The 25,980-nt window shown below is 36.6% G+C and overlaps 1 protein-coding gene across 1 annotated transcript in view; it reads right to left on the bottom strand.

The window, feature by feature from the left end:
* Nucleotides 1-4,102: 4,102 nt before the first annotated feature.
* The window catches only part of TMEM182 (transmembrane protein 182), a 46,897-nt gene continuing 25,019 nt past the window's right edge, over nt 4,103-25,980 (bottom strand). Inside the window, exons 4-5 of the mRNA XM_077134917.1 lie at nt 25,782-25,919; nt 4,103-6,373 (exon numbers count right to left, since the gene is read on the bottom strand). Coding sequence (XP_076991032.1) covers nt 6,153-6,373; nt 25,782-25,919 — 359 coding nt within the window. The 3' untranslated portion in view covers nt 4,103-6,152. The remainder of the gene's footprint in view (nt 6,374-25,781; nt 25,920-25,980) is intronic.

The following is a 25,980-nucleotide window of genomic DNA, read 5'->3' as shown; positions in this document are numbered from 1 at the left end:
AGGTTTCCCATTAATCTTTTCTGTTACTCCATTTCTGGCCTCTCAGCAGGCTCAGTCTTCTACTCATCCTCTAACTGGTATATTCTTAAGTGCTGGAAAAGTTAGTCTCTCTAGTCTTTCTCCATAGTGGTCTCGCCTTTCCCATGGTTTTAGATATAATCTATATGTTAAGATTCCCAAATGTGTGTCTCCACCTCAGCTTGATCCTCTGAACTCCTGACCGCTATATCCAACCGTCCACCAGTGTTTCAACTTGGACACTTCACAGGTATGTCAAATATTACATCATCAGAATGGAACCATGAATTATTCTTTCCCCCAATTCTGTTATCCTCATAATCTTCCCTATTTCAGTCTTCTCCATCTAGTGATTTGCTTAAGCTAGAAATCTGAGTCATTTTTGATTGTTCCATCTCCTCATCCCTGTCAAGTCTACCAGCTCTTTCAACTTTACTTCTCAAATTATACTATAATGACTCGTGAGCTTTCCAAATGTTTTGGCCCTTCTACTTCCCCAGTTTCATCCCAAACCACTCAATGCCCAGCATTCAAGCCACCTTTCAGCTACTAGAACATGTCGAGCTCATTTTTCACTCAAGCCTTTTCTTACCCTCCCTGAAATCCTCTCACATCTTCTTTTAACTAGGGTAGCTCCTTCTTATCTTTTGTATACTAAAAGAAAAGCTACTTCCTTAGAAACAGCTTCCCTCGCTATTCAACAATCATGATTTTATCTATCATGTCTTGTATAATTTTCTTCAGATAATTTATCACAGTTTCTATAAAACTTTATAAATTCATAGTTATTTTTGTTCACTTTTTTTGCTGTCTATACCTCTTGTCTGGATCTTGTCTCTTTTATTTAGTATCGTATATCTAATATCTAGCAACACTTATGACATATAGAATGCACCTGAATATTATTTGTTGAATAAAGTAGTGAACATTGTAAATGATGAAATTTTGCCAAAGTGGGATGGAATAACTTGTCTAAATTAGAAGTTTAAAACCCAGGGTTGGAATGCAGGTCCTCAGACGGAGGTTTATCACGTTTTCCACCACACCTATCGGTGACCCAATTAAGGAGTTCAGAGAGCTCAGTTGACTTAATCTGCTGCAGAAAGGTTGAATGAATGAATGGACTAAGACACACTGCTTTAGAAGGGAATTATTTTGCCCAAAAATGGTCTATAACTATTAAGTAAATATTCACGAATAGTTATCAGTTACTAGATAGTATCCAGAAGATGTTCGAAGACACATTTTTTGCCATTGGGCATTTATAGGGTAAAACATTGAGACAAATTCCTTGCACATGCATTACCACAGTATCCTAGAGCCAAGGAAAAGCCATGAAGGCATTCACTGATGCTCTCACAATAGGGACAGGCGTGCAAATAGTAGAATGGGTCCTCATCTTCAGAAAATCTTAAGCTCTCAGAAGTTCCCGAATAGATAGATATTTGGATATCTGTATATAAAGACATAAATTTAAGCACTGCTTATATATGTAAATACATACATTATAGCTATATAAAATATTTATAAATACACATAAACATTATGTATATATCTATATGTGTATGTATTCATAAACAAAAATTGATAAATATATACATAGGTTTATCCAAACTTGCACACACAGGTAAATTCAACTTCCTATTTGACCTATCTCCAGATATTTATGTACAACTGTAAAATTCATGAGGAAAAACTTCCCTCATAGTTTTAAGGTTAGAGATACTATCTCAATATTTCCTCTATTGTCTCTCTATATGTATGTGGCAGTAGCTTTATTCTTTATATATCACTTTTTAAAGCTCTGTTGATTAAATACCTATTTGGATAGTTTTCAATGCCAATACTATCTTCAAGTGCTGGGAAATTTTTCTTAAACTGTGGAAATCTTTTTTTCACATTAATGGAAAACAAATGCTAAAAAAAGGAAAAAAAAGAATTGTTATAGAAAGGGAGAATGTCCTACATCTCAGAGAATTATGTCACGGTGACTCCTGGGCTCCCTCAAGAAAGAGAATATGAAAATTTTGCTGCATGCACACCCTGTGTCCCAGCAAGTCCTTTCCCACCCTAAATTAGCTACATGATACTCCGTATCAGTACAAGATGCCAATGACCTCAACCAAGGGTAGTTCATAAAATCAATTTAGCCTAGCCCCGTGATTTGTGTGAAACAGAAAACCATGAATTGAAGAATTCTAAATCACTCTAATTTATCTATAGAGATGTTTTATAGACAAACCATATAAAGTTTAGAAATATGTACAGAATAGAATTCTTGGGCATACATATGAATCCTTATGTTCAGAGATGGATCATTCTACAAAGCTCAACTTTATAATTGTCCTTCAATTTTCCATCATAGCTACATGCTCATGGGGGAAAATGACCCAACAAAAGCCAGAGTGGACCTGTGACACTTCATCCTTGTTCTCTCCCAGTCAAGGCTGGTCTTAGTTGTCCCTAAAGATAGAGTTCTTAGCACATGCCTTGGTTGACCATTTCAGAAACTCTACACTGGAACTGGATGTGTTCATTTCTTTTCTCTTTCCCTGCTAACCACATCAAACGCTCCTTTGCTTAGTTTATTCTTAGCATTTAAAATATATGATGTTAAATATTTCTAACTCTCCTTACTTTTTAACCTATTTAAGGCACTATCTTTCCAAATTCTTGTTAAGATTTCTATACCGGGTGGGCCACGGTGGCTCAGCAGGTAAGAATGCTTGCCTGCCATGCCCGAGGACCCGGGTTCGTTTCCCGGTGCCTGCCCATGTAAAAAAAAAAAAAAAAAAAAAATTTCTATACCTGCACTTGATCATCACTGAGGAAATGTCTTCATATATTTAATTTCTTCAGACAAGAGAAATTTAGTTTTTAATTTCAGCTCTTGTTTTATAAGCCCTTCATTCCTGGTGTAGTTCCACCAAAATCAAATCTAGAAACCCAATCTTTTATTCATTAGTGTATTTTTTTCAGTGTAACCACAAATCCACTCTCCCGCAGATCACATCTATCTTATTTTTACTAGTTTCATATAGTTCCTATACCCTCTATCATTCTAAGCCTCCTTCTTTTTTGAGGTTGATTTGGTCACTTTCATAAAAAATATAAATCAAATTATGCATTGGACTGAATGAGCCATAGCAATTGAATTAAACAGGTAAGTGGCATCTAGGGAAACGCAGTTATATTACTTTTACCAAGAGAAAACTGATTTTTTAAAATTTGCTTTGCTCAAATATATGGATTTCCACCATTCACTTTATCTCTTTATAGCCAAGTTTATCATTGTAAAACACATACCCATATTCAAATATCGATACTGCTCCCATCATATTTCTTTACAAGTGAATTTAATCTTCAAATTTGATAAATATATTTCATAAGATTGTGAAGAAACAATCCAGCAAAATCACACTTAATATTATTTTATTAATGTGTTTTAAAATTTTTAATGTGCGAAGTACCTACTGCCCTGATTAAACTAAATCAATTGAACAAATACAATCTGAAAAGATCATAGCTTTCCAAGGGCCTAATTCACTATCCTCTTTATTCATTCCTTTCAGAAGTGTCACCAAAAACCTATCTTGTTTATTAAATTGAAATTTTATGATACAAAATCAACATTCAAAAAAATGTTTATCACTTTGCTTGGAGTTTCTGAAAATTAATCAATACACCAAACAGAGAGAAAAGAAAATGTACTATTCCAAATAAGATGTAAGGCTGTTGCAATAATATACTGTATATATCTGCTATTTTCTTGATTTTTTGTTGTTTTGTTTCATATTTTACCTTTTTATTTTTTTTTTAATTTTTTTATAGATATCTGCTATTTTAAAGCATATCTTACTCAGTGACATAGGAAACACAACTCACCTTCATTCCTTCCGAGGACTGCTGGTAAAAAGATCAGGAAATATGTTTGAAATTAGTGTGATTGATGCATTACAACTATAAAATAGTTCCAAAGTGTGGATCTCTGTATAAAGTGTCATACACATCAAGTATTCAGCCAATTGCCTGAGGATGGATGTATGGTAGCCGCATAGTGTTCTAGAGAGTGAGGATAACCATCTGAAATTTATAAATATTCAAACCTTTACTAAAAGCAGCTTGTATGTGAAATTTAAATAACATACAGTACATCAGAAAAAGGCTCCATTCCAAAGTTCTACAAAAAAGAATTGTATTTACAGATGACATGAACTAATCCAATGCATCCGGCATCGTCTGGGAAGCTTAATGGCATGCTAAAATTTAATATCACAGTCAATATGCAGAGCAGAACTCATAATAATTTTTCTAATATTCAAGCCAAAAGCAGAGAGTCAAATGATGTGCTATAAAAATGAAACAGAAAAGACAAAGGAAAGCCCCACAAAAATGTTTTTGATATAACTGAAATGGTTGGAGAAACTAGTTAAACCCCTGAAAGCTTTTTATTTAATTATAAGTAAGCTCTGATTGTCACTAAAATGCCTCTGTAGATACTTCAGATCTCTGCTATTCCTCCAAGGCTTCCTGTCGTAAAAGCACGACAGTGGTAAAGTAGAAGGTCTGCAGAGAAGACGCAGGGGGTCTCTCCAACACAGGAGCAACTACACTGGAGGCAGACATCCACCCCACCACTAGCATTTTCCAGGTGATCACTCTTTCTCTTCCTCTGAGTCATGCCTCCTGTATTCACACCAGCTGTGGAATGAAAAGCTGCATACCAAACACAGCTTCCATGTCATTTCTCTTTTCCTTCACTACCACCAAACTCCTTAAGGGAGGCTTCCAAAATGCAAATGCTACCTAGATGTTTCAGATGGATTTGATTTCAATCAAAATTAGTGCCAAATGCATACCTTTGATATGCAAAATGTACATACTACTAAATAATAAGGAATTATTTTCCCCACAAAAAAACCCTTCTTCCAAGAGGTTAAAGGAAATAGCAGATCTGGAAACATTAATATACCTAGCGTAAAGATGAAAAATTGAGGGTTAGTAATTAAGGGAATCAAATGATCAGAAGAATAGGAACCTGTAAAATCTTGGGAAAAGTTTATATTTCATAGTCTTTATAAAGCAAAACTATTGTGATCCTCATATGGAAGTGTTTTGAAAATTTATAGCTAGTAGAAATTAAAAGCACATTTCCTCAAAAACGTCTGCATGCTGAATATCTTAGCAATGTAATTTTTAAATAAAAGTTTTAAAATATCAAACAGAATTATGTATTAAGCTAAGGTGCATGGATTTCACATTTTTTAACCATGTTATATATGCAGTTAACCACTGTAAGTTCATAAAATCCAATTTACATTATACATGATTTTGGTATTCAGATTTCTGCTTTTAAATATAGTTTAAGGTTTGTGTAAGCATGCACAATTAAGTGAAATTAGATAACCAGACAATTTTGTAAGAGAGTGATACAAGTACACATTATCAGTTTTGTCCGTTGTGGCCCATTTTATGTAATGAGTTTGCAAGGCTCCTGCTACAAAAACAACTGCTATTTATTTTATTTTATTTTATTTTATTTTTTGCATGTGCAGGCACCAGGAATAGAAGCAGGGTCTCCGGCATGACCAGTGAAAACTCTGCCTGCTGAGCCACCGCTGTGGCCTGCCCATTGCTATCTATTTTTAAATAATGAATAATTTACTCACAGGAGTCATGGATGTGGATGTGGATATGCATGTGTGTGGAAAATACATGAAGTAAGTTGCTCTGGCAACATTTGTTTTCTGTTCTTATCATTTTCCAAAGATTTTTTTCTTTCAACAGCAGAAGCGAATGCCAAGAAGGCTTGAGACCAAATCTTGCTTTGCCCCATGTGATGGTGTTATACTAATATCAGACCTTTGCAACCTGCATGAACTCTAACATGTGCAGTTAAAGGGAAGCCAATGTTACTGGCTTCCTAAAGAACTACACCTTTGATAACATGTAGAAAAAACGAAATATGGTGAGGTCTGGAGAGACTATAGGATCGTCTGATAAGAAATCACAAGCGAAACTGTTAATTCACATAGCAACTAAAAAGTCACATCAACTGATTCTACCCTGGATCACTAAACATATGCTCTGTTTTAAAATCTTTTAAGAAAATGCTGGTGGTGGCCACAGTTTGATTAAAGATGTATCTGAATATGCCGACCAACAACTAAAAATAGTAACCCTGCGAGCAAAGAAAAAAATATGCCAGCTGGGGCCAGAAAAAATGACCAGCCATACTGAACAGAAGGGGTGAATTCCAAGCAGACTCTCATCTTCACATTTCTGTAGCTTTCCATGTCAGCCACTGCCTGGACCCAGATGACATACAGCATCACCACAAGGGAGAACAGGATGCCTGAGAAGGAAAAACAAAGCAACTTTAGCCTCTGAAGCTATGTTTTCCCAAGAATACAGTTTTAACCCAATCATTTGCCTAAGACTCGAAAAATAGAATTTTTGCTAAATAACCTATTTAGTATCAAACTCTTTATTACACTTTATTCACATGTCCTTTATCTTTAATTTTCAGAGTGAGGAGGTAAGGGATAGAGCAGCAGATGAGAATAGCAACAACAGCTTGTCAAGTACTTACTGTATGCCAGGCACCGGGTTAGTTGCTTGTGAACAGAAGAGTCAAAGGTGCCTGCCTTTATGGAGTTCACATTTTACATGCACTCAGCTTTCACTGCATGCCTGGTTTGAGATTAGCACTATTATATATCAATTCCCTGTATAAAGTATAGGAGACAAGCTGGTGGCCTTCAGAGCTGATTTTCAGCCCTTATGACTACTGTTATGCTGTTATAACACAACTAACTTGTTCTGTGATCAAATATGACCATGAAAAGGGAAACTGAGACACACACCAGATGAGAACAAAGATGAAAGCACTTAGATAACAGAGTGGGACAGAACCGATTCTTAAGACAGGAATATATGTGGAAGATTCACTACAGCATGAAGAAAATGTTGTCTTGAATGATTGAGGAAGGAAGTGCTTGTAATAAAAGATTCTGTGGAATATAAAACCACAGGTTTGATAGCAAGAGATTTACCAAACAAATCAAAACATGACAGCAACAAAATGCCTGTCCACTAATTAGAAGACATCATCACAATTTATCAACAGCTTTAATGTAACTTAAATCCACCAATTAAAATACACTGTTGGAATTATGAATTGAGACAGCATTGCAGTGTTGGACCCTTGACATAATAAACAAAATGGCGGAAGACTCTGAATTCTGAAATTTGAGAAACCTACTATGCATAGATTTTTCCATGTAACTGTTACTGTGATAACTAGAAGAGAACAGTGCCTCTGTACTGAAACATGGACTCCAGAGTCCCCTCGGCTGACTCCCTGAGAAGTGACAGGCTTCATGCACAAAGCACATGGCACAAGGGTTTCAAAGTGGTTTCTAAGCAAAATCTACTTAAGGTCACTTGCTATTTGTTCAAAAGCTCAGCCTAAATCTGCCAGTGATATTATACTCTGAATTACTGAGCTAACCCATTAGGTATAATATCTCCGTACACTAAATGCAAGAATGTCTGCAAGGTGAATATGACCCTATGAATGGGGTAGGGACTGAGGTGCATGGAGCTTTTCAAAGCCCAGCCAATCTCTAGAGTTAATTGTGCTTCTCCAATTAGGAGACATCAATCTCATAAAATATGAGATTGAAAAGGAAGGATTATAAATATGTCTTTGTGTGTCAGTATCAAAACTTAAATCTCTCATAATCATGATATTAGCTACAGAGCAATGAAGAATCAAAACAGATGCTACGATAATAAGAAATATCCTTCACTTTGTGGTGGTAATGTAAATGCAAATACTGGAGCTTAGAATAAGCAATGTATGACCAACAACTATATCAATGAGAAATAGTAAAGTCATAGCTGGCGAGCAAATTCCTTACAAAGCTGTACCTCAGATTTTGACAACAATATGGCAATACCATGTGTTGTCTAGCAACTCTGCATTTCAAGACATTTTTCAGAAAATATATAGACAGTATTCTCTGTTAATGTAAAAGTTTGGCTTAGCTATTTGCATAATATCATTTGCCTTATGCAAACAATCTTGTAAACTTTTATTATTTGTTGATATGGTTCTTATCTTCCTTGCATTATGTAAATCTCTTCTGCTTTCAGATATTTTAATGAAAAAATAAAATTGTCTTTGTGAAAAACCAGCAGTCTTACACACATTTTTCAACAGTTGCAAAACCCATTAATGAATCTGAGTATTAAAGATACATATATTGCAGGTAAACATATAGATGACACTTAGTAAGAAAGCATTAACTTATATTTAAATAATGCTTTCATTTGAAGAGGAATTACCACCTGAAAGCAATAAAGAATAGGAATTTCTATTATTACAATCCTTAACTGGCTCACTAATTGAAGATACAGTCCATTTAATTTATACCAAATCAGTTTATGATTATATCTCAACCATGGGGTAAAACAGTTAGTGTTTCCCTACTCATTGAATTGCCAGTGTTTCACATATACTTATGAAGAGAGAGAGAAAATGAACTAACATGGCAAAAAGTTTCCAACAAAAATCTGTCATTTAGCTGGTAGAGTAGCCAGAATTTACCACTGGGACCCACATGAGGTGGCTGAGAGAGTCAGGAGGCTTATAAACACATAGACTGATTAGATAAATAAATATACCAAAGCTAACTGGAGTAAGGTCTGTCTCATCACCGACAAAGAGAGTTACAAACTTGAAAAGGGCAAAGCTCAAGTGAACTTCATGATGTTAGACTGGAATTAATTATATCAGTGTTAATTAACAGCTTTAGAGAGATAGGTAGATATAAAGAACAGATATATTAGATAGAGACAGAGAGAGGTAGATGATAACAAAATGCATATAGATGTAAAAGTAGGTGTGATTTAAAATATACCTGTGCATTCAAAAAATCTATTTCCTGGCCCTGTTTCTTGAAAACAGTGACACCCTGGCAGCATGGACAACACAAAGTGCCCAGATCTTGGTATCTAAATATCATAATGTACTTAGAGGAACCAGGGTTCCTCACAGAAATAACTGGTTCCATGCTGGGATGAGCCTCGAACATTTTGTAATGTCAAAAAGTAAAGATGCGCTCAAAAATGGACGGGAACATTTCAGAAGCCAGCTTGCAGGCTTTCCTCTAGCAAATTCTGAGACAAAATAAATAATGATGATATCACACTATATTTCAGTGAATAAAATGGGAATCCACATGTCAACACTAACATAATTAAATGAATGAATAAGTAAATGGAAAGGGAAATCTTTTCCTTACATAGAATGCTGATAAATATAGAAGAAATGATGGAATTGGAAAACACCATTGGCAATCACCAAAATAATAATTCAGGCAAGATACATAAACTGATGCTGAAACTTATGGGTGAAGTTTGGAACTTACATAGGTTCCAAGCCTCCTTCAACAAAATACCTATTAATTGTAAAGGGAAAGAGTCACCTTTATGGCGGAAAAACCTGGCAAATACAATCTCGCTCAATGATTCCAGTTAACAACACCACTACTGTGACAAATTAGCATCACACACCACCTTATGGGATGCAGTGAGACATCACCACTTCTACGACACTGCAGCCAAAAATGCAGAGCCTGTATCTAAACATGGGGAAACATGACATAAACATAAATTTAGGAACAGTCTTCAAAATTATAGGCGCGGACTCTTAAAAGATCATGAAAGTCAGGAAAGGTATGTAGACCTAGTCTGAAGCTGACTGGAATGACAAAACAACGAAATGCAAAGCATGACCCCAGGTTGAATCTTCTGCTATAAAATACATTCTAGGAAGGCAGCAAACTCGAATGGAGTCTCTGGGTGAAGGGCATTGCAACTTCTCTGTAAATGTGGAATTATTTCAAAATAAAAAATAAATGACAGAAAAACCCCAACCATATGGATGATGCCTAGGGCCCTGCAAGTTAGAATGTACCTGCAGGGGTGGGCAAGCGCTCACACACCCAGAGGCACAGCTCTCTCTGGTGGGCTACTGTGAATACTGATGAACCGCGATGTTATTCATTTGGTCCACTAGTCAAGCACAGCATCCCCTCTGGGGCAAAAGCGTCACTATGGAAAATCATGATTCCTGATCATGGAAATCTTAAAGATCTTTATTAAGAAGAGCATAAGCACAATTTGGCTTGAGTAACAAATGACTTACATTTCAAACCTACAAATGACAGTGATTTGGGTCAGGAATAGAAAATATCGCTAATCTTTGGATAGCAATTTGTTTTTAAATGAAAATCTAAGTTTGGTCATACATGTTTCAATCATAAATGTACTTCCAATTAAATTTTAAGACTCCTATTTATGCAAGTCCAACAAAATTTACAAAATAGTTGTCATGAAAAAAAAGTTTACAAAGTCCATGAAGATGCGTAAATTTAATAAAACTGTAAGCAAATAATGAGTCACATAAAGAATATGTTTGGTCTGTTTTTACTGGCAATGTGGAGAAGAATCATTCAGGCTTGTGATTTTTACATGGATTCTCTTTCAAAGTAAAAAAATTGCCCTCTAAATGACATGAATTCGATTTGGAAAGTTTTTTTTTTTTTTTCTCTGAAACAAAGGTCATATAACATTTTATCACAAATGCTCATTAGGAATGCAATTGTTAACAATAAACAATATGGAAACAATCGTAATATGGAAACAAAAGCAAACGAATTTGCCCAAGGCCAAGTCACAGACTGAGAAATAAAATTGTATATCCTGAATATTTTACAGAAGCAAGAATGGAAAAAAGTGTCCCACAGTAAAGACCTTATACACTATATCATAATAGCAAGATTATAAGCCACATTCTGAGGGAAAAGCTATTAAAAAATCTTCTCCTGCAAAAAAGAAAAGCAAATTGTCAAACTTGAAGATCATATACCTGTATTCTTGAAAAAAAAAAAAAGGAGTATTTTGGAGTTACTAAAAAATTATCAACTTGATCTTTAATTGCTTAGATGTAACTGAGCTATATACTAACAACTAGAATCATCGGGAGTTATTGGTACTTGGGGAAGACTCAAATTCAAGATAATTCATTGGCCTCTTTTAGTCATGCTTCTGCATGAATTCATCGGCTTCTCATTTCATCTTTCAATGGCCATAAGGAAGAGTCATAGAATGAAAGAAGTTAAGAGGAAAAGCAAATTAGAATCAGAAAAAAAATCTATCTTCTCCTAACTTTCTCTACACACCCTAGAAAAGATAACATTCAGCAAGGGCAAAACAGAGTTTTAGGGATGGTAGTTTCAGCTTACTCAATGTGTCTATTTTTCAATGACTGAAAATGAGGTCCACACACTGAAACCCTGAGAGCAGATGTCACAGATTAGGCTGAGGACATTTCTAAATATCCTGCAATAGGGAAAATATACCAAGGAGGTATGTGGAGACTAGGTTTCTAGGTGAAGCTACATGGGATGTAAAAGGAGTGCTTGCGCTAGTACAGAAACAAAAAATTGGAGCTTGGTTGAGAGTGCTAAGCAGTAGGAGAGTGATGAACCTAGATTTGGCATGTCCAGAAGAATGAACAAAATAGAAACTTTAACAAGTTGCATATTTACTGTTATTTACAAAAGGGCACATGGCAATATATCCGGAAAGATATAATGAATAACTTCTGTTGACTGCATAAGAAAACTGAATCACAATTAAGTAGCATATTCACAAGAGGCTTTTCAGAAGATAAATAAATAGTCTTCAATATAAGCATTTCCTAAAGTAGCCCATTCAAATATTTGGGAGTATTATATTACATTTCATGTTATCTTAATGGTTAAAAGCATTCCAGGTTTATTGTTTTTCTATCTCATTCTTTCAATGGAGATACAATACTCAAAGATTAAAACCTATGGATTTTAAGTGCATGGTTTGATAAGTTTTGACAGATGTAAACACCAGTGTAGCTACATTTCACACTGGCCACAGTGCACTGCTGGGGGCACAGCAGCCCGACTGGGGAGACACATGGCAACTACCCTGGGGTGAAAACCAGCAGGAAAACCAGAGCAGAAACATTAGCAGACCAGAGTCAAGACTGCTGGAGAGGCTCTCATTGGAGTGGGCGAGAGTTTGGTGAAAGCAGAGGGTGTAGCTATAAGCCACAGCTGGGCAAGAAACTGAGGGTGAACTGTGGGTGAGGTCAACTGAGGAAGTGGCAGGGTTTGAGGGAGACGTTGTTGCCATCAGAGTGGGGTCTTGCAAACAAAGTAGGCTCCTGCCATGTATACTTGTTGGCCTTTGCATCACCTATATTCCTTCTATGCTATTCTTTCTCGCATAGGGTTATTGTAATGAATTAAATGAATTAATAATATTAAGGGTTAAGAGCAGTGTCTGGCAATAACAAGAGCTTGAGAGATGTCAGTTATTATTACTGTTATGACCGTGTTTATTAAGAACATTACTAATGTTTACCAGAATATGGTGCTAGGGTATACTGGTTCCTCAGTTGGGGATTGGTTTGCAGATGTCCCATTGTGGATTACGAATGTCCCTGCTGTTGAATAGTTCTGCAAATAGAAGTTCTAAGAACAAAGTTACTCTCTAGTGCTGAAAATACAGATATTGGTCTTTTGATTTTAGGAAATAATTATAATCATAGGTAGCACTTATCAAGCACTTACAATGTACAGGACATTTACCCTAGCTCCTTCATTATATTTATAAACTCATTTCATCCACAAACTATCCTTATATCGAGGATAGGAAAATTAAGACTCAGAAAGGATAAGAGCCATTAAGAAGCAGGCTGGGTGCTCAAATCCCTATCTCCATGGTTTCAAAAACATGCAGTTTTCCCTACATTTCATGGCTTTTCCAGACTTTTTCAAAGCGAGGTGGTATTATCACCAGCATTACCAGGAGAAACATTAGGTCCCAGGTAGAAACAAGAAGCATGCCCCTGTCTGGACACTGTGCTGCCAACTATGTAAGGGGGCCAACAGCAAAGGCACACACCAGGAGATCAGAAACAAAATCTCAAAAAAATAAAAAACGAAACCCCAGATCTGAGGAGCGAGGAGAACAAGGCCTGGTACGACACAGTGTGGAGGTTTGGTGAGCTGGTGCTTTGAGCTGGTGCTTTCCCCATGTCTGAAAGTAAACTGGGCTGATCACAATGTTGGGGTACATCGGATGACTGAAACTTGGAGGAACATTTGTCTTAGCCGACAACCTAGATGTGGTCGACAGAATGATCCCGTATGTTTTTCACATCCTAATCCCTGGGATCCGTAAATATGTTATATTGCATGGCAAAAAGGACTTTTCAGATGTGATTAAAATAGCAGATTATTCTAGATTATCTGGATGGGCCCAATCTAATCTCATGGGCACATCAGAGAAGAAAACTTTCTCTGGCTGAGGCTAGAGAGATTCAGCAGAAGGAAAAGCAGGAGCTATTTTAAGCTTGAGAGTGTGCATCACTGCTGGAGCAGGCCACACGGAGTGCATGAGAATAAACTAAGGCAGCTTCTAGGGACAAAGATCTCAAGGGACAGTCATAGGGGCAGGAACTCAGCCCTATAACCAACACCTAGACTGATCTTGGAAGCATATTGATCCCAAGAGCCTTAAAGAAGGAAGGTAGCCCAAACACCTTGACTTTGGCCTTGTGAGAGTCTATGCTGAACCCTCCCAGAGTCAATGAGAACAATGAGATAATAAATTTGCATTGTTTTAAGCCACCAAATTTATGGTAATTTATTGCAGCAGCAATAGAATACTAAAATATCGGTTTTTTGTTTGACCGTGAGTTGTGTCTTTTTAGTGTTCCTGATGACAGCTCTTCCCATATCCTGATAATGTGTTGCTTGTAGGGAAAACTGGCACAGCCACATGCTATGGCTTCCTCCAGTCAGTTGGGTGGGAGCACATGACACGTGAAATATATGGTCCCCCATCAAAACAAATTATGTTCTTTTGGCAATGATGGATTGCACAGGAGACTTTCAGATAAGCCTGAAGAGCCCCAAAGGAAATTAAAACAATCTACTGCCAAACACACCCTTCCCATATCATGGAATTGAAGTCTTCTAACCCCTTTGCATCCTCTCAGTTTCAGATTCCATCATTTCCTTCAAGAAGTGAAAAACACTGATTTCTCTGTAAAAAATTCACATCAACTCAAGAAATAAAACTAGTAAGGTTTGTTTAAGAAAAGAGACACATCATTCAGGCAAAACTTTAGTTTAAAAAGTCCAAGAAAGATAAACATTTATTATATAATCTTAGGAAAATCACCTTAACTTAGTTTTCTTTTCCTGAGAAACTAAACATACAGACCCATGAATTAAAAAATCCTCCTGATTAGATGATTATGCTGTTTTTCCTTAATTTGGTATAACTTTTTTTTTCTGGAAAAAATCACCTTGAAGAGATCAGGTCAAAGTCTGTAATGGTAAATGACAGTCTCAGGGGCTAACATCGTGGTGGGATCTGTGATCAGACAGCTGTCCAGGTGAGGCCAGAGTCAAGGACCAAATCAGTAATAAGTTTCCCGACCTTTCCTCCACACCACAGAGATTTCTCTTCCAGTGTCAAACCTGAATGTTCTATGCTTTCTGGAGCCACAGGATGGTAGCATTATTTTTATTTCTCCCAGAGTTTAAGTGGCCACTTAGACAAATCCTGATGCATTTACATTGAGGACTTCCGCATTATTTTAGACAACACTTAAATTACTTGGGCTGGGGCGGGGAGGGGGGCATTCATGAGCCAGACAGAAAACCGAAGACAGGCAGAAAAAGAAAAAGAGCACTGATTCAGGCTTATGCTTGGTAATAGAAAATGTGTTTCTCCCTTAGAGCTATTTTTTCATGATGGCAATATCTTCTTTTTTGGTCCTTATATTTTCAGACAATAAAGATAATCTAGATACAACTTTTGGGAGATGGAGGATTTACTAGACCTTTGAAAATGTATCAGTTTCGTAAGCTACAGCATGAATGATAACAGAAATACTCTGAACTTGAAATTTAAGAGATTATCACTTTTCCCGGGATAGTGCTAAACTATGAAACCAGACAAGGACTTAGGTTTCTATAGGTGTTTCTGACCTTGACCATTATTTTTTTCATTTCCAGCAATGTGAGTGTATTATCACTTTCTTAAGAGGACTGTTGTGATGAATAAAGATTCTCAACATCTGTTGATTAAAAGCTACCTCATTCTTCATGCATAGTGAAGTGATTTTTTATAACCATCTTTCTTTTAGTGCAGTTGTTCAACTATTAGAAGTATGACCCAGAAGATGTTACATTTCTGGCTCCCTAACAACCCTCTTGGCAATCTCAATGGCTTTCATGATTATGTTTGTCTTTGCTGAAAATTTAGATGAAATAAAGGCGGCAGGTAAACTCTGTGCATCTTAGGAACTGGAACCACAGTGCTTCCTCACGGTATGGATGTCATCAGGGCCCATTAGAATGATCTGACCAGAGCCACACTTCATAAAAGACTTCCGATTAAACTTTTGATGATACTTGCAAATGAGAGTTATATAATGGTCATTGCACTTGTATATATGTGTGTTAGAAGCTTAGAGTGCCACAATATTTGCAACTCTGTGTTTATATGATTAACTTTTAACATAATAGGAATATTAAAAATTGCAGTGTCCTAGGCCTCTCTCAACTTCTAAGAAGTCCTGTGTGTCACACAAGAGGTGGAGCCAAGCAGCGGGCATTAGCACAAGCCATCTCTGCCCTCATGGGTCCATTCGTGAGTCTAATGTATATTTACCTTCACACACATTATATGATGGGAAAGGAGAAATTCTCCAACTCTACATTTTATTTGCTAGAGAGTATTACTTGTCATTATATTGTAATATCTAGAGTATTACTTGTCATTATATTGTAATATCTATTATTTCATTCATTAAAAATATTAGACAGTTTCTCTAAGAAAATAAGCTAGGAGTCCTTAGAAATAATTTTAAATGTATTTTTAATACTTAACTCTTTCTTCTTTACAGTAATATACTGTTGTTTTCTCTTCCCATTAAGTTAAACTCATTTTTTTAAATACTGTATTTCAGAAATTGTAATATCACTAATGCAAAATGGTAAACCATGATTGTTCTTGGCTATTCATTTATGAATGAATTATTGCCATTCATTTTCCTTTACTCATTTTCCATTATTTTTTCTCTAATTTTCTAAGAAAGCCTTAATTCCTAATTTAGATAAGATTTCATGATTACATCTAACCAATTTTCAAATATCCATTGCTGCCTACACTTCATTATACTGCTTTCCAAATACATAAAATCTCTTCCTTTTCATTTTCTAGCCTCATCTTGTTATTTGGTCAACTAACCCATGTAATGCCTATTGGATTTCTCAAGTATCTATGATTTTCTTAGGCTGCTGCAATAATGTTAGGCATTAAACATGCTGTATACACAATGCTTTGTACTTTCTCGGAAACAATTATTTGACAGAGGATGATCATGAGAATTTTTCCATCTCTACAAGTAATTAGGGATTTAATTTGAAAAGTCAAGTTGCATTTGATGTCAAAGAAAAGTTCAATTTATAATTGTACAGTTTAAAGAAGCAGTAAATGGTTCAAAAGTGCAAACTTGGATCCAGACTGCCTTGGTTCAGGTCTAAGCTCAAAGGTTTACTGGCTAGAAAGTTTGAACTTTAATAACTGAGTAAGAGGGAGCAAGTGTCTCACTTCTCTAGATTTCGCTTTACCTCATTGGTAAAATGGAGACGATGAAAGCACCCGCCTCTAAAAGTGGTTATGAGAATTAACAGAGGGAAAGCACTTGGCACAGTGCCTGGAACGTGGCAAGCACATAATAAGGATAAGTTAATTTTACTTTTATTATTATTATTATTAGGCTTTGGCATGAGCTCCTGCTGGTGGCTAGAAAGTATTATTCTCTGAAATATTTTAAATCATCAGAGAGTCTCCTGTGAATTCAGCAACGGCCAACGGGTGAGAGAATAAAACTCCATTGTCCCTTCCAGTTCTCAGATTTCATGAGAAAATGAGGTAAAGATCATTTCAATCATGCCTACCAATCCTTTATTGAAATTCTCCACAAGGTGGCATCAGTCACCTCATAGTCACATTACTGAGCATTTTGAAAAGAATAAAAGAAGGTAAATCCAGATTTCTGCTCATTCATTAAAGTACATATTCTGTGTCGTGTTCAATCAAGCAAATGTCCCAGCAGCTCCTCACCAGCCCATTAGTCATAGGAAATATGAATTATTTCTAGAATATACTCTTAGCCTGAGGTGGATGTATTGGGGACGGGGCTACCAAACCTGCTTCTCTTTCTTCATTAGAAAGTGTAAAGGGAAAAAAAAAAGGCCCTTGGTAAAAGCACAAGAAAATTTAATCAAGAAATCAATATTCCTTAGCCACTGCAAACACGTTATTTCTTAGCAAAGCGACAGTTTGGGGTTGGGGGATGAAACAATTATTTTCAAAGAAATCACTCCCTTATCAGAGCAAGTACCTAGTTTTTGTTCAATAACACACATGTTTTGGACCAGGAGGATGAAGCAGATGCAAACTCTCTCTGCCTCTCCACCTTGACAAGATCTCCAAACCTAGAGACTGTGTTACCAGACGAGAGTGCAGATTACTTATACCCCATAGTAATACATCATGTTAGTAAATCCAGCCTGAAACTTGACTTCTCAGAGGATCAGAACAGAAATGATTTTAAAGGGTGGGGGGACATTTAAGTTTGAAGTTAAAGGTTTCCTAGAAAAGTTCCACCAAAGCTATTATGAGCTGGTCTCTCACCCCCTACATTTTATGGGCAGGAGTTAGACGATAATTCAGAACATCCCCAAAGAGGATGCACAAAATAAGCCTAGGTACGTGGAGGGGCAGTGGAGACTCATGAGTCAGCAACACCCCTTTCTCCAGAGAAATCTCTCTGCAGGTCCCCTCTGCTCTCCACACTCTCATGCAACTGACTCGAGTACCTGAGATACGTAGAACTGGGTTGAAAAATGCCCCTTTGAATTCTTCTGTGAGGGACATGTTTCTCAGTCAATGTGATGTCAGATGTTAATTGTATCAACGCTCCACTCAAAACTAAGTCAGGATGAGTCTGATTCTAGCATCCTGTTAGTTGTATTTCAACTGAAAAGTTTATGGGGCAAAATACATTTTCAAAGAAGAACCTGAGAAAAAGTGATGGCATTTTAAAATATTTTTTAAAATAAAAACTCTTTGCAGTTCTCCCATATATAATTATTAACCATGTTGGACTAGTCTACTACTTTGTCATTTAAATAAAATGCCAGATCAAGGACATAAAAAATTCCATGTTAAAATTTCATCAATGAAAAAACTATTCTGTCCCAGTTCAGTGGAGTTGGGGCCTTATTGAGGATAAGCTAAGACATTCACTTAAGGTGATTAAGATTTTCATATGTTAATTGTAAAAACATGTATCTTCAGATTTTCCTGAAATCAGGAAAATGTTTAGTAACATAGGTCATTACTATAGCATCGTAGATGTTTGTAATAACTTTCTACTTGATATTTTGAAATCATAGTCAAGATTGCTATCTTGACAACTGATTAAATGGCATTTAAATTAGTGTTCAATATTTAGAATTTAAGAAACTCTACTATCTGAATTAGTAGATTTTTTCCTTGTTTAATTTTAAATTGGTTTATGAAACTCACTGTGCAAGCACAGGTTTTACAATGATTATTTGGATACTTTATTTAAATATGCCTATGGTTAAGCTAACTAAGATATCTAAGTGAACTGTTTGTTTTCTTGAATAAAAAATGTTTTTTTAAATTTGAACAATGATCTTCCCATATTATAACAGTATCAACGTTCACAATCAAAAGTTTTCTAGTCAAACTCTCTGTGATGGTTTGGAGCTAAATGTATCCCAGAAAAACATGTTCTTCAAGTTAATCCATTCCTGTGGGTGTGAACCCATTGCAAATAGCACCTTTTGATGAGGTGACTTCAGTTAAAGTGTGACCCACCTCATTCGGGATGGTCCTTAATCCTATCATCGGAGTCTTTATTAAAAGAATGGAGAGAGAGGGAGGGAGAGGGGGAGAGGGCGACTCAGAAGAGAAGGGACAGACCAGCAGACAACACCATGTGCCTTATCATGTGGCAGAAGAGCCAAAGATCTACAGCAACCAGTCTTCAGATAGAAAGCATCAATGTGATAATGCCTTTATTTGAACATTTTCCCTGACTCTAACCATGCATGAATAAATTCCCCTTGTTTAATCCAAACCATTTCACTGTGTTTACTTTAAGCATCCTAAAAAACTTAAACACTTCCAGACATAACTGAAGGCACGAAGTGAGGATACAAAGCAGGTAATTCTAGAGACATAAGAATGACCTGTCTTGTCCTCTGAATTGGAAAGCAGATTTGGGGTCCCAAAACCTTTTGATCTGAGCAAAAGGGGAAATCCAAACTGGTTTTCTAGATGTCATAAAAATTGGAGACACTAATTGAACTATAAGAAGTACATTTAGCTGACGCATTTGTGACATATTTTTATCAACCACCTTTTTTTCTGAACACCTACCTCCAAAAGTCTGACCCAGAGCATTGTTTAAAATGTTATGTCCCCAATGCTGATGAGTCTGTTTTTTATTGGGAAATTCTGCTTTTGATTTGCTTCTGAACACCTATTTCTTGAGTGCTGAGAGACTACACAGAAGCTTTGGAAATGTAGCCAAGCGTATTTCTGTCCTTCAGAACTTTTCTTCCCAAACAGCCCACTTGGCTGTCCATGGAAGTGGCTGTTTATGGCTTGGACCTTTCACTATACAGACGGGGAAACAGCAGGGGTCAGAAGAGAGATGTGTGTGCCTGTAAGTTTGGAGCCTCTGCTCCTCCTCTCAGCCTTCTGTTTCCCCCACACATGTTTCTCCTGCTTTGGCTTCAGCCACGTCCTGCCTTATCTGCAGGAAGCGTGAGGAGTAAAGGATGACACCAAGCCCCTCTTTGTAAGGCATGTCTGCAGTTTCAGCTACACAACCCATCTACTTCTAAGTCAATATTACCGCTGGATATGGGAATTATAATATTTCCTTTATTTATACTTACTTCTCCTAACCTGGTTTTGTGAGAGTGTTTGCCTCACTACTTTTTAAGAATGCACTTGCTTCCAGGCCAGAAGGGAGCAGGAGTGAGTCACAGCTGATTGAGCTTCAAGTTTGTGTGTCCTCATGAGCAAAGGATTTACAAGAATTCATTCAATTTACATTGAATACATTCAATTCATTGGAACAGCTAATGTTTCAAATAACCAATTATAGCTTGTGAAACAGCTATCAAGGGCAAGGAGTACTCCCTGCAGTTATGGAATGGGGCAAAATAAACAGGCAACTTCAGGACTCAAAACAACAATGTTGCCTCCAACATGTTCTCACAACCTACAGGTCAAATAAGGGAGTAAGTAGAGATTCAGATTTTTTCAGGCACGTCTACCAGGTGAGACTCTATCTAGCTCTACATTCAGCAGAAAAACGTAATCCTAGCTTGTCATTCAGGAAAAAGTAATTTCACTTATGGAAGAGAAAATGCTTCCACCTTGGTGTGCTGGCAAAATACCAATTTACAGTTTTATGGCTTATCACCCAATGCCCGTGTTCAGAAACATGTCAGACTATTATTCTTTATGTCATTATTCTTTCCCATATACTTATACATCTCATTTGTGCATAGTGATTGTCATATTGATGTCACTTTGCCCAGGGATTAGAAACATTCAGCTGTATAATAATTTTCTCCATATAACCCCTAGTTTTGTAATGTCATATCTATCCTTTCTAACTCTTCCTGCAACTTTCATATCACATCCAATATCCCTGGACAGAAGACAAGTGTCAACATCTATTAATTTGTATCAAAGATTTCTCCATGAGCCCACACTGAAACAAATTTTGAAATGCTTGGACATTGTAGAGTTGTATGATGAGACAACCTGATGATTACCTTACATTTGGTCCAGAACTGAACCTCCCCAGGAAACACAGGGCTGTCTGGGGTGAGGAGGTATCTGGGCCCATGCAGGGAGTAAGCAACTCAAGCTTTTTCAGCCTTGCTTTAAGCCTGATGACAGAGCGAGGAAATACCATGGGCCCAACCGCAGACCCACACCCTACAGCTGTGGCATCAACATGCCTCTCCCAAGAGTGGAATGCCCCAAAAGTCTTCTTGCTGATGCCAGACTCTTTCTATGTGCACACACCCAGCAATGGCCATTTGGAATTGTCTTCCATATGCCCAATACAGAGTGCTCAATCTTGCCTGTAGCACTGATAAAGCAGCCGTACCAGCCATGAGTCCAACAGAGGAACCATCTGTTTTTGACTGCCACAGCAGGACAGAAACATTGGCAGAGGGCAGGATTGGGGAGGGAGGGGTTAATTGAGGCACTTAATGATAAGGTAAGCTTGAAACAGAAAGAGGTTTTAGAAGACTTGGCTCATGGAATAAGATCTCTTCATTTTGAAAATATAAAGCCTAACCAAAGAAAGCATTTAAACGCAATTTAATTTAACTCAGTAAATGACTATACGCATAGTTCTAAATTAAATGTGGCACAGAAAAATTTGGCTGGCTGACAAACTTAGTGTTGACTCCATATTGTCCTTGTCTTCACATTACACAGCATGTAAATTTCTATCTTCAACTTTGAAAGGATAAGTTGCCTATTAATATTATCTGGGAATGTTAAAATTAGACAACTGTAAGATTTTAGAAATTCTTCTGTCAAGCAGAAATCAAATTTAAGTACAATTTATTGGACCCCATAACTGCTTTAAAAAATCATGTTTCCTAGTAGAAACCGCTACTACACAGTACATTTGAGTTATCCCTGAGAACCTCACTTTTCATGCCCCAACTGAAATAGTAAAATTTTACCTTTCCCAATAAAATATCTCTCTGTTCTGGGGAAACAAAAGGTCCAATAAAAACAATGCAGAATTGTACCGGTTAAAAGTCAAATTTGAAAGGCAGTATCCTCATAAACATCCAGCTTAATGGTTTTCAGAATGCCAAGGACACCTCTGAACCCCTTCAGAGGTTTTTGTGTCAAGACCTGAGCAAGGAGGCCTTCAGCTTAGGACCCACGTGCTGCACAAGATTCATGTGAAGGAGAAAATACACTTGGCACAGGCGGATGAGTGAGTAGCAAAGGTTTTATCTTTCTACGGAGGCCTCAGCCAAAAACAATTCTTTCTCACACAAACTAAAAAGTGGGAAAATGAGCAAGAACCCTTTGACAAGGCAAACATAAAGTACTAAACACATGCTCACACAAACACACACACACATACGTACACATACATACATAAAATTCTTTAAGGACCAAAGCCAGAATCTAAGCATTTATGAGTTCATAACAATTGTGCTGTCCATAATGTAGTCAGCACTAAAATCCTGCTATTACATATTTATATTATTGACAAGCAAAAGATTTAAAAAGAAACTCAAAGGATGAGAAGAACCAAATATTTACAAATTTTAGTAAATAACTGTTATGTCTAGGGACAGTATGGAAAAATGTGCACCCATCTGAAACTTTGAATGAAGTAAAGGTAGGATGTGGATTGAGGAAGAGCAAGCATTTAGAAACAGAGATGCCCAATTTTAAAGAATATAACAAGTTTGGTCTTTTGAATTAAGGCAGAGAGTATAAATCATGAGATCTAAGTAAAGGAAAGCAGGGACAAAAGGCCACATATTATATGAGTCTATTTATATGAAACATCCATATTAGGCAAATCCATAAGATCGGAGGTAGCTTAGCAGTTGTGAGGGGCTGATGAGTGGGTGGGGGATAGAGAGTAACTGCTGGCAGGTATGAAATTTCCTTCTGGGGTGATTAAAATATTCTGCAATTAAATAGTGGTTACGTTCACCTGACTCTAGGAATAAAAACACTGACTTGTACACTTTAAATTGGTATATTTTATGGCAGGTGAATTTTACCTCAATTTAAAAAATAATTAATTTTTTATTTTTTAATATTTAATATAATAAAAATACTTTAATTTTATTAAAATTTAAATTGTTTAAATTTTAAATAAATAAAAACTATTTTTTAAAACAACTAAAAAGTTTTTTTAGAAGTTATGAGATCTCTAATAGGTAAAGCCACACTCTTGATAAAGGCCCTTAAAAAACAGTGAAGGAAAGTGGTAAACTTAAAAAGCAACAGAAAGAAAGGGCTCTTCTTTCCAGACTGGGTCTCTCTGAGCTCTTTGAGCTGAGGATTCATATCTGAATCTTCTTTTCATTCCCCCTACAGTACAAAGCACAATGTTATACAAAATGAGTAGGGCAAGGCTGGTTATTGATTAATGATGATAAGCAATGTCATGAACTATCTCTGTGATGGTTATAATGACAATAAGCTATGTGGCTAATAGTTTTTGAGACTGTATTAGGATGTATTTATACCCTAATTAAACAGACTTTTAAAATAAGTGCATAGACACTAGGGTAACTTTTCAGAAACCTACAGCCTCCAGATGGGTCCCTGAACCAGATAAGGCCTGAAATGCAGAGGGTCCAGCCTCTTGAGAGCATTAGCTAGTGCCATCTCCCTACTCCATATTACTGACAGCCCCTTCTAATATGAAAAAGGTAGAATGGGCACAGCCCAAATACCCCTAGAGTGGAAGAAAGATGAAAGGTGATGGTGGGTTTATACAGAGAAGGTAAGGTTTAACAAATGAGCATGATTGCTGAATAATTATGTTGGTATTTCTTTTAGTCTCAAGTACTGCAGAGCAGCTGGAAGTAAAACCTTAAATTGTGGAATAGGTTTAACCCATACCAACTCTGAAATCTGTTCTGCAACAATTGTGCTTTGAAATCTATTACATTTTTGTATACATGTTATTTTTCACAAAAAAAGAAAAAAAGAAATCAACTGTGATGATAAAAAAATATTTATTCCTTCTAGCTTCCAATGTTCTGGAGCAGCTAGGAGGAAAAATCTGAGATGATGGTATGGTAGCCATCTGGAGGCTATAGGTTTCTGAAACTCTGGGATCTGTCCTGTAACTACTCGTTGAAGAGTGCTTTGAAAACTTTGCTTTGTATATATATGTTATATTATGCAATAATTTTTTTAATTAAAAATAAGTACATACAAAAAGAATGGAAAAATATGCCACAATTTAAAGTTTTGCGTTAAGGAAATTATGTATTTTCATTCACATATAACATTTATAATGGATAAAAGCTATTTTAAGCAGTATTTCAGAATGATTACTTGGCAATAGAGGGATAAGAGACCATCAAAAGCTAGACAGCTAACACAACAGTGTAGGGGTGGACTCTGGAACTGGGGAAGAAATAGGGCACTTTCCATAATCCAGAATCTATATAAAACACTGGGCAAACATTTGCTAAAAGTTACTTAATAATGATAAACAAAAATTCCTAAGAAAGATGATGATAACCACAACAAAAAATAGAGCAAGAATGAATGACTAGGTAAGCGGGACTGCTTCCAGGAAAGGAAGTATCCAAGGCTAGGAACGATTGGATGAGCTTGGGAGTCACAATTTATCAATGAAACCACTAACAAACATCGCAAAACGATAGAGCTGGCATCTATGTCCATGCACATTGTCGCTGCTTTCAGCTTAGGGATGGGGGTTATAAACCATAATAGGAATGAGAGAAACCTATTACCTTTAAATCAGATGAAACTAGTTCCATTCTGTTCCTTCTCTTTAACTGCCACCATAATTTCAAGTGGAAAACACTTTGTCCTCGTTCAATATCATATTATAACATAGTCATATACAGTTTTGTCTCAATCATACTGAACTTTGTCTAATTTTCTAATATTTTATCTTCATACAAATAATAATCTTGTGCACATCTTTTCAGGTTTGTGTTCTGGCAATTACTTCCTAATTAAGTTAAAAAGTCTAAAATTCAGAAGACTCACCTATCCAATTACTTTTCCATTGGTACTAGGATCATCTTAGCAGGAATTTGAAAGACAAGCTGGAAAGCTGACTAAAATAAAGGTAGATTTTTAAAAAGAAAAGAATCTACTTAGTTAATGTACATGAACCAAACTAAGAAAATGTGGTGGTGACAATGTAGAAAGACATTTTTACCTATAATAAATAAATTATGTCAATACCTTTACCAAAAATATCATTATGGGCATATCTTGGATCAACATAAAAAGTTCACCTATATCCTGGTATTTTATAGAGAGACTTTACAACCCTCATTTTTTAAATTTTTTTTAATTTTTATTTTTTTATTTTTACATGGGCAGGCACCAAGAATCGAACCCGAGTCCTCTGGCATGGCAGGCAAGCATTCTTGCCTGCTGACCCACCGTAGCCTGCCCTACAACCCTCATTTTACAGACAGCAACTTCACAGAGTGAGAGGCTAACAGGTTCTTGCTCAATCCCACAGTGAGTCAGCAACTGAGCTTTTCTTCTCTAAGCCTCATTGTCCTTATTTGTACAATGGGGATATAATGGAGACAGGTTGTCATGATGCTTAAGTGTGTTAACTCATGGAAAGTCCCTGAAAAAGCATCTGACACTTAGTTAGAAGTAAAAAAATGTATACTATTATATCATAAATGCAAAAAGCCTGGCACCTTGGATCCAGAAATGGAAAACATGAAGAAATGGAGAATCACCGTGGCTGGAATTTGTACCCTTTGCACTGTACATACCTGCAGCAATGTAAGAGCCTCCTCCAGCTTTGTAGAGAAAATGGCTGGCAAAAGGGGCTGCACAGACGATCAGAAAGCTGGCAGTCACAACGGCGACCACTCCCAGGAGCATAAAAACTGCCCAGAAGCCACGGTAAACTAGAGACCCCAGGAGAAAAGGAGAAAAGAAAAACATGCTTAGAATGTAAGCATAACAGAC

Source organism: Tamandua tetradactyla, chromosome 17 (genome assembly GCF_023851605.1).
Source record: "Tamandua tetradactyla isolate mTamTet1 chromosome 17, mTamTet1.pri, whole genome shotgun sequence".
NCBI lineage: Eukaryota > Metazoa > Chordata > Mammalia > Pilosa > Myrmecophagidae > Tamandua > Tamandua tetradactyla.
Note: the sequence above shows the minus strand (reverse complement) of the source record. Positions and strands in the feature narration are given on the sequence as shown.